The following is a 10437-nucleotide window of genomic DNA, read 5'->3' as shown; positions in this document are numbered from 1 at the left end:
CCTATTACTATCTATACTATATATTAAAAGGCGTTCCTTTTAAAGGAACGGTGCCACGTGGCACTCTTCAAAGTATTTGTGTCTATGTCACAATGCCACGTCATCATCATAAGTATATGCACCATGTAAGCTAGCCACTTCATTTAACAAAATAAAATATGCTTTCAACAAGATTCGAACCCATAACCTCCGATATATATAAGTAATACTTTTACCATCTCAACCAACTATTATTAATGTTTCAAGTTTCACATAATCTATACTATATACTAAAGTAATCACCAAAGGGGGACACTTGGCATAATTTTGTGAAAAATTTTCCCTCCAAAATGCTTTCTATTTAATTTCTTAAAAAAATCTATTAAAAAATTAAAATTCTTTTGTTATATTTATATTAAGAATTTAAAGGATTTACAGTAATAAATTCAAATTTGAAAAAATTTCAATTAATTCAATTTCAATTTACTATTATTATTAAATACATCTTACTTTATAAATCCGTGCATTGCACGGGGCTAAAAACTAGTATTATAATATTCCTTTCACTTATTAATTAAATTAGAGGTAATAATACCAATATAATTCATTTATTTTTCACAAGATTAAAATATAAATACATATGATGTAAAAAATAAAAAGTAAAAAAAAAAGGTGACACTAATTATACAAATAGTCGAACATAATTGTTAAATTAAAGCAAGAAGTACGCAAACTAGCGACCTGGGGCATCGCCCGGGGTACATACTAGTTTTGCATTAAAAAAAGTAACATAAGTATGACATAGATTGGTGGTAAGACATTTAGCTTTACAGTTAAAAGTTGCATGTTCGATTTTGTTGGATAACCTTTTTATTTTTATTATTGGCATTTGACATACAATGAAACATATGGAGGATTATTATTGACATTTAACATACAATGGAAAACATGTGGGAGAAGAGCACCACATGGCACGTATACTTTGTTTAGAACGCCTTTTAATATATAGTATTGATTTCTAATAGATACTGTATATGATATGCTATGAAGGATAATATATGATTACCCTAAAACTATAAGTGTTTTTAAGGATTAAATTTTAAAGTAGAAAAATGGTAACTTATGTAATATACAAGGAAAACTTTAAATATTTAATTTTAGGGTAACTTTCACCCATCTTACAATAATTTAATGAAAGTCCACCTTAATTAAGAATTTGTGATCACAACGGTACGTAATACTTTGTTATATGAGATCGAGTATATTATAACAGGGGTTATTATTTTATGATACCAAATATAAGCAAAATTAGTCTTATTTAATAATACTCCCCCGTCCTTAATGATAGTCCTTTTTGGTGAAATTTCACGGGAATTAAAAAATTTACTCCGTGAATAAGAAATAGTAAAAGTACATTGGAAAGGTAATGCAAAAAAATAGAGAGAGAAAGTAATATAATATATGCAAATGCAAAATTTACATGGGAAATCTAATTAGATTTGCACAAATATTGTTGCAAATTGGAGGGAATTTTGGTAAAAATATACTAATGGTTGTTTGAAGAAAAATCAAATGAGGTGAACATTATAATTGAGACTAAAATTTGGCCAGGAGGGACTATCATTAAGAGACGAAGGGAATAGTTGTATACATTATTAATCATCTATACTATTAATTAGTGCATTATTTTTTTTTAAGGCCATGATGTTTTGACATTTGAGATGAATTAGACTGAATTGAATTGAATTGAATGAAATAGACTCCTAAATTAAATTAAGGCTCCGTTCACTTCACCTTATTTTTGCTGAGTTGAAATTATTTTTACTGAAGTAAAATTATTTTTGCTGAACTTAAATTATTGTTATATTTCTTCTTAGTTACTGATTTTTACAGAACTGAAATATTTTCACTGAACTGAATTTATTTTTACTGTACTGAACTTCTTTCTGCCGAACTGAAATTATTTTTACTAAACTGAAATTATTTTTACAGAATATTTTTTTTAAAGGTGAAGTGAACAGGGCCTAAGGTGAAATGTCCTACCATGAAATTGAACTAAACTAAATTATTATTAATCTAATATATATATATATATATATATATATATATATATATATATATATATATATAAAGGGGAGTTCTTCTGCGAGATTTTAGAGCGCCACGTAGGATTTTTATTTTAAAAAAATTATTAGAGCGCCACATGGGATTAATATTTTTAAAATGTTACAATAGGATTATGCCACCTAAGATTAGATAACGTGCCATGTAGGATTATAAATTATAGTTATATTTAATAAATAATTCAAGTGCCACATAAGCATAATTGACCAATGAGATTTTAATGGTTACATTAATTAAATACGAAATGTTATCTTTTGAGATTAGAAATTTTATCTAATATTTTAAAACAAATACGGAAAAAATGATATATTACGTACAACTAATAAAACAACAAATATAATCCCATAAATATGAAAAATATTTTTTAAAAAAATAATAGACCGACCCGTGCATCGCACGGGTTTCATCTAGTAAATAATAAGGAATAGTACAATAACTAATATAATATACTCGTAGTAATTATAATTAACATGACAATAAATAAAATATAATAATAATATTAATAATAAAAATAATACTGCATAAAATGCTCTTGTCAGCATGAGGTACTTAGTAGTTAGTACTTCGTATCTATTATTGTGAGTTTGCGACAATGTCTTCTCAAAGAACGAAATATTACTTGTCAGCACGGGGTACTTATTATTTATTGTGACAATATCTTCAATAGAGAACGATGTTACGTACTAGAGATGATAAGCACATTAGAAATTTCAAATTAAAGATAATATTATTAACGCGAATAATTGAAACTTGATTGATCTTATTAAACCTAATAAAAACTCTTTTTTTTTTTTTTTGAAACAAAAACCTAATACAAACTTGATTGAATATTAAGCACATTAAAAATTTTGAAGTTAATATAAAATCGGATTGGATCTGATTGAAACTTATTATAAACCTAAATTGTATATAATTTAAATAATTGAAACTTGATTGAATTAATTAATTAAAGCTAATAGAAACTTGATTGTATACAAAGATAATAAGCACATTATAATCCCATTTAAAAAAAAAAAGCGCATTTGAAATTTCAAAGGTAATCTATCTTAAATCGGATTGGAACTGATTAAAATTTATTAGACATAAATAATTTATATTTAGTGAAAATATATTTGAAACTTGATTGAATTTTTAAATCTGTAACTTTTTTTTTTTTCTTAAGAGGAAGAGACCGAACTCACCCTAGTTTCACACTAATGATGCATGATAACTACCTTCTTTTTAAAATGATGTTCAACTAGCTTATTGAAATTATCATCGAATTGGGTTTTATTTATGAGTAAAACACTAAAACCTCGAGAGTAGCTAATTTATACTCCACGTAGAATTTATTTTATTTATTAATGGAGGACAAGTAATTCCATAGCTCTTTCCTAGTTTCTACATCATCCAAAACAATAATTGTAAGTGGGATCCATGACAAGAACTAACAACAACAATATGAAGTAGTGAAGTACTGTACTATTTTCGCATGCTAACAAATGTAGTGATATAATCTAGTCCAATTTGAAAAGGAAGTTTAGAAGATGTCGGATGTTATCATGCATGTATGTACCTAACATTATGCTTTTAGTGTTATAACTACTTTTCGAGTGGAAAGTTTAACAAAAGAGATGATGAGTTTAAATACATTAAACATTTATCAATAGCAAGGATGATTGAGGACTAGTTGATTACTTTAATTTACATTTGCTTTTTTAAATGCATTGATGTTCATTATTAGTGATTGATTACCTTTGTTTGTGTATTACTTAATCTTATCGTCAATCCAGCTAGGATTTTTTATTTTTATTTTTTTTTATATTATGTCTTTATTTATTAGTCTATAAGATAGTATAACGGTATAAGATGCACCAAAGCTAAAGGTACTTTTACTAAAACAATTTTTATATTGACTCCAAATTTGTGTTTGGTTTTATAAAGTTATTGTTTTAATAATCGTGTACCTTTCCCCCTTCAGTAAATTAGGGTTTGGTATACATTTCAAAATTAACTTAAGAAAAAAATACACCAAATACAAGATAAAAAAAAAAAAGCAAATAACAAACATTCCAATTTGATGTGCAAAATATATACAAGTATATCGTTTTTGAGTGTAACAATTTGTTCAATACAAAGTTTTAGGACGTTGAGTTGAATTCATCAGTATAACAACCTATTCTCATAAATACCTACTTCTAATGCAAGTATGCAACTATTCCCATTTACTAAAATAATTACATACCTCCAATGCAACTATTTTTTTTTTTACATAGATAGTATTTTTTACTTATTTCCAACATAAACATTCTTATTTTCAATGTTGAATTAATGTGTTAGTACTTGATATATGTGATATCAATAGTTGTGTAGAATTTGTTATAATCAATTTAATGTACAAATCGTGATTTTTGACATTTTTATAATTTAAGTATAATGATTATTGGAAATAATGTACGTGTAGATGTCAACTATTTTACTTGCTTAAAGTTTAAAAAAATGTTACATATTAGTCAAAGTTTCATATTGACATCAATTAGAATGGGGCATTTACAAAATCAAAAGGGGCCGGGTTCGGGTACCTTTTGAAAATAAGATACACCCTTGTTCATCAGAGACTACAAAGTACAGTAAGAGGCCTAAGAAAACATATAATGCGTTTTACTCTGCATATGAAGTACGTAGCTGACAAAATTTTTACCCACAGTTAATAACATATAATGCGTTTTAGTTTGTTTGTTTAAGCTCATGTCAAAAAAAATGATATTGATTAAAAAGTAAAGGAAAATTGCATTATAAAAATAAACTACAGCTTGATACATTTTAAAAAATTGTTTTACACCCACATGGCAATTCTTTATTATCACTAGAAAAAATCCTCTACTCATGTTGTACTTTTTAAATTCAATTGTACCTTTCTTAAGCAAAAAGGCTAATTAGAAGAGTAATATAATTACTTTAAACAAGGCTTCATTGTGATATAATCCCACTTGTGTAAAGTAGAAAATAACTAAAGATGGAAAATAATAAATTACGTGAACAACTTTTGGAAGTGGTGGGTTTGTAAATTACTTCTAAGACTTAAGATTCCAATAGTGTAAGCAACTTGATTAATTTATGCAAGATAGAATATATTAGATTTCTGAACAAGACTTTCAATAAGATGAGGAGTATAACCGGAAAGTTTCTACTTCATCCGTTTTTTAATAAATGAATCACTTTTTAAAAATGCAAGCCTCAATTTAAATGCATCACTTTTCTTTTTATCTAATTAATTCTCTCATTCTTTCTCATATCACATGGTTCTCTATTTTTTTGTTTTTTTTTTTTTTTTTTGTTTCTCTCTATCTCTCTATTCCAAAAATTGTTGAAAGTCCATAATTACAAAAGTGATGCAACTAAAAAAAAAACCAGAGAGATAATAAAATTGTTGTACCAAGTGGCACAACACTCATGCACTCGTGAATTCTCTTATTATGAATGATTAATCTTGATTGTCCTTTAAAGGAAAAAAAAAAGTGGCACAACCATCCTCTCACAAAGAAAAAAAAAAGGGGGGGGGGGGAGATTTTTGGAATTTATTATTAAAAATAATAATCAATTTACAGTTTTCAATTGGTTGAAAGGGAGGATTTTATACCACATCGCTTGTACAATGGTGTAGGTGATATTCTCGGCGTTTAAATCACCTTCAATTTTTAAATATAATTTTGTGGTGACATTGTAATTCCAATTCAATTAATTTCATCTTAGTTTATCCAATGAACGAGTCTAATTTCATCAATTCAATTAATGTTGCTATTTTTTGGATGATTTAGTTTCATGTCGAAATCTAATAAAGAGATTATTTGAGTACGGATAAAGTATTTTTAAAAGGATATCTTGCAATCGACACCGAATAACTACAGTTTATAGCATGCTGTATGTAAATAATCAAGTGCAACTTCATGAAGCATACTCCGCATCTAACAAGACTTGCTTCCTTTCATGTTACCAAATAAGCAAATATTCATAGACGCATCAACTATGGAAAAGCAAGAGAGGAGGGACACAGAGTGTTCAAGGGAACGCCAAGGGGTTCAAACACTAAAATACAGGCTAAAGGGGGCGAGGGTTTTGTAGAGGGGGGGGGGGTGTTCTAAACACATGCCAGTATGCCACACTAGTACAATGTATTAACGCAGTACATCAATGAACATTTCTTGTTATTATTAACATTTTCCGTCTGTACTCTACACTGTCTTCCCCTTCCTCTCAGATCCAACATCGACAGGAATGATCAGATTGTCAAAAAGTTTTTTACCCAAAGATTGTTCCATCATAAACATGTTCAGCACATCCTCTGGCCTTTGATACACAGTTGCATTCAAGTTGGATTCATTTTGGGATTTCGGCACAGACCTCAGCCTTTGTATCTCTAATTGTGTAGAGCTCAACTCCTTCTCGAGTTTAGCTAATTTAGTCTCAAACTCCTCTATCTTTCCCTTATGTGAGTCGGCCTTTTTTCCTTGTACTGATCGTGAAACAATATCAATTATTGGACCACCGCCTACACATGAAACAACACACATTGAGCAATCTAACAGTAACTCTTTAGAGCAGTCTACTTGTATGAGAGGTTTCATGAGTATCAATTAAAAACAATGATCAATTGGAGCCTCTTTCGATGGTTAGCCATCTATTCTGCAGCGGCTAATTTCCTACAATTGGACAGTGGTTAGTACAAGAGAGGCGAAGGTTAGTCTTAGAAGCTATTTTGTACTTAGTACATGGAAAATTGGAAATGAGACTGGAAAGTGAGTACTACCCTCCTTTCACAAGATTATTAAACTTCTATTATGTGAAAATGAAAACAAAAGCATAACCTTAAATTCCCTAAACTCCTGTCAGCTCAACTTCCTGCACACCTTCCCTATCCGCTTTAAAAGACTGACTCCAGTGATCAGGAACTAATAAAAGATTTCATCAATCTTCAGAGTAAGAATTTAACGCCTATTGTGGGTACTTTGTGAGCTAATAGAGGCCTTGCGTGAAAATAAAGAGTGCAGGACAAGCACTTTACACCAAAATACAGACCTAACTACTTGCTCGCACACATAACAGCCAAAAGTTGTCTCATACAGTAATACCATAAAATTGCAATGATCAGTTTTCCAAGCTTGTCCATCCACTTGACGAAAATGCAACTCAAAAACAATGGCCTATGGTAACCATCACAGAAATGTTTACCTATGTGAACAGTTGTATACCAGCAGTTCCCAACAGATAACACGCTCATTGCTCTAGCTTGTTCGTAGCTCATCCACTTTTGACAAAACTTTTAATGCATGATAAAAGTGAGTACATCGATTAACTTATATAGATAACTACTCCTTCCTGTTCCTATTTGTTGATTACATTTTGAATCTTTTAGTGAGAGAAAAATAGTCAGAGTATAAACCAACAAAAAGGAGCAGAGGGAGTAATCCCTCTAAATCTTATGATAGTCATTAAAACTACCATTGTACACTATTGAAAAAGAACCTAACGTCTTATTCCTAACTATACAAACTCATTCATTCACATTATCAAAATATACTTAAAACTTGCTACAATGATCAAATTGACGAAAAGATTAATACCCACAAATTGCTCCACCACTAAAGGTCTTCAGGACATCCCCTATCACCAGCACCTTGGTATTTTTAATTGTGAGCTATTCTCCTAGAGCTTAACTTGTTTTCAGATTTAGTTACTTTAGTCTCCAATTTCTCTACTCTTTTCTTAAGTGAACTAATCAATAACTGAACCATCACATTCATTTTAAAAAGAACTCCTAATGTACTTGTACAACAGGAAAATAACTCATAGTAACTCAAACCACTGAGTAGCCATGCTTAAAGGAGATAAACTGGAGTATATTTGATCAGCAAATTTCAAAATTCCAATCTTAAGAGGCCTAACTTCAGTTGGTTAGTCAGCTCACCTCATTCTCAGCCAGCTAATTCTCTACATTTGGACACCATTAAGTAGAATTGAGGTCCGTTAGTCATTTCAGAGGAAGCTATTTTGTACATGGAGGCATGGAGCTCTGAAGAGACCATTTTACAAAGTGCACTTCAATAAATTTATTAAGCTTATATGGCGGGGGAATATATAAAACAAAGGCATCATCTGAATTCCTTAGACTTCGTTTCAGCTAAACTTCCACTCCTAGAAGTTTTACCATGTTTTGATATGGATTTCAGAACTTACTCATCTCTTAAAAAAACAGATCAAAAGTGAATGGGTAACGAAAGGCAAAAACATTTAGTTGTGAAATCCATTTATGCAGTTCAAAGATAATAATGGAAAATTAAGTAGTACTATCAAATTAAGAAAGTCAAGACCACAAATAGAAAGACAATACTAATTCTACTTGACAAAGATATGACGTAATTATTGACGTAATTATTAATACGAAATCATAAACTGAAGAGTACCTCATTTGATAATCAAATTCTTACCTGAAATTAATTGAAAGCCTCAGTAAAAAACACTACTTCTGTAGTTAATCTTTTATTATGCTCTATATCATATCCATTATTGCAAAGTGCTACACACTTTTCCAATCAAATTTTTAAATAATGCTACTTATCCAGCCAAAGTAATTCTGCTTGCTACTAGTGGTTTATTTTTTATTTTTTGGTGAATAGGTTAACAAAACTTTTGAAATGTGCCAAAAATTGATGAGAAAAACCACCCGAGTATACCTGCAAAAGACTTTAAGACTCATTTTGCTTCAACTTATCTGAAATATGTAATTTAATTTTGTCCTGAAATTTCTACAAAAAATACCGTAAAATTTTTGATTTCTTGACAGTCACATGACTCACAAGTCACAACTAACTCTCGTGCTATTCCTAGATATAAATCAAGCAAACTAAAATTTCATAAGGTGCTCCTGATTGTGAAATCAATATTTTCACTCCCAATAACTCTGACTCCGAAAGTTTTCAATAATGAATTTCCAATGACAGTAAGATTTTACCAAGGAGAAAAACCCATACCAACTCAATACATTCCCAAATTATAAGGCTATAGCATACACCGTCAATCCATTGCCACAATCTACATTACCTAAAATCAAACTTTAATTTATCTTTTGTGTTTAGTTTAGTCATGCGGATCATCTCATGCCTCAGCTTTTCTTTTGTAGAGTACTAGAGTGTTAAACTATGCATCCTTAATGAAATTGACCAATGTTACTCGGATTCTTTATTTCACCTCAAGTAAGTGTGTCAAACGACTCAAACCCTCAACATTTGGAAGTGGTTAGAATACTTAGACACTTCATATTGTTCACAAAATGGCTAAGTCGGAAAATTGGACACTACCCGTGTTGGACATGGGTACCCGAGATCACGTGACTTAACCTTGAAAACAATTGCACTTTAATAGTCATTGAATTATCACTAGTTCATTACCAAGTTCATGATAGACACATTATATACTGTTAACATGCAATTAATCAGCTTGGGTATTTTAAATCCCTTAAAATTATCAATATTATTACCGACTTCCTCTAACACAATTTCATTATTTTGGTCCAAAGTTCATATTCATGTCGAAAGGCTGAAGATTCAACATGCATTACCCTAAACCATTAATCAAACAACATTAATCTACTAATAACAATTTTCAAGCAGAAATTTGCAGAAGATTAACAAAAAAAACAACTATCAATAATTCAATATAATATACTTTAAACTAAAACGACATATAATCAAGAAATTCAATAATTAGCAACAGAAATTCCGAAAAAAAGAAAATAAAAGAGCAGGAATATACCATATGATCGGGCGATATAAAGGGCGCTGTGTTTGGAGACATTGACGGCGAAACTGCTAAGGTTGTCGCGAACTTGATCATCGGACAAGGACCCGTGAAAGTCACGTGCTTTGCCGGCGACATGAACAGCGGAATCACGACAAAGATCGTAGGTTTTCCGGCATATATCTGTCGCCGGCGTTAAGTCGGGAGTGTTCTGTTTGACGGCGTTAATGGGTGAATAAATCCACTCCCAAATTCCCATTCTTTCTACTGTGGTCTTACTTGTCAACTACCGTAACTAATGTGAACTGCAAAAAGTCGCTCCCATTTTACATACTAACGCTCCCTTTTTGAGATGGAAGGATAATATTGCCCTTTGTGTAAGTTGTATTGTATAATAGCATAATATCATTCCCGACCCCTTCATCTACTACCACGTGGTAAAAAAAAATCCCGACACCGGAAGCTTCACCGCAGGATTATGTGAATCATCGTACTTTTTAAAAAAAAAATTGAAATAAAACATCCGCCTAAAAAATTAAGATCCACCTAGGTGGATCCACT

The 10437-nt window shown here is 30.5% G+C and overlaps 1 protein-coding gene across 1 annotated transcript; it reads right to left on the bottom strand.

Moving 5' to 3' along the window:
• Positions 1-6078: 6078 nt before the first annotated feature.
• Positions 6079-10167, bottom strand: LOC145618486 (uncharacterized). The gene is made up of 2 exons (XM_081673256.1): positions 9892-10167; positions 6079-6631 (listed from the first exon to the last, which is right to left on the bottom strand). The coding sequence occupies exons 1-2, from the start codon at positions 10133-10135 to the stop codon at positions 6315-6317; spliced, it is 561 nt and encodes a 186-aa protein (XP_081529382.1). The 5' UTR covers positions 10136-10167; the 3' UTR covers positions 6079-6314.
• Between the last annotated feature and the right edge of the window lie 270 nt (positions 10168-10437).

The sequence above is a fragment of the Chenopodium album genome, chromosome 26 (assembly GCF_948465745.1).
Source record: "Chenopodium album chromosome 26, dcCheAlbu1.1, whole genome shotgun sequence".
Lineage (NCBI taxonomy): Eukaryota > Viridiplantae > Streptophyta > Magnoliopsida > Caryophyllales > Amaranthaceae > Chenopodium > Chenopodium album.
Note: the sequence above shows the minus strand (reverse complement) of the source record. Positions and strands in the feature narration are given on the sequence as shown.

What these genes read in the sequence shown, in the direction of transcription:
- LOC145618486 (XM_081673256.1), bottom strand. Translation starts at nt 10,135, where the DNA reads ATGGGAATTTGGGAGTGGATTTATTCACCCATTAACGCCGTCAAACAG. An exon ending in TTATATCGCCCGATCATATG is followed by an intron (nt 6,632 to 9,891) that starts GTATATTCCTGC and finishes TTTCATGTGTAG; the next exon opens with GCGGTGGTCCAATAATTGAT.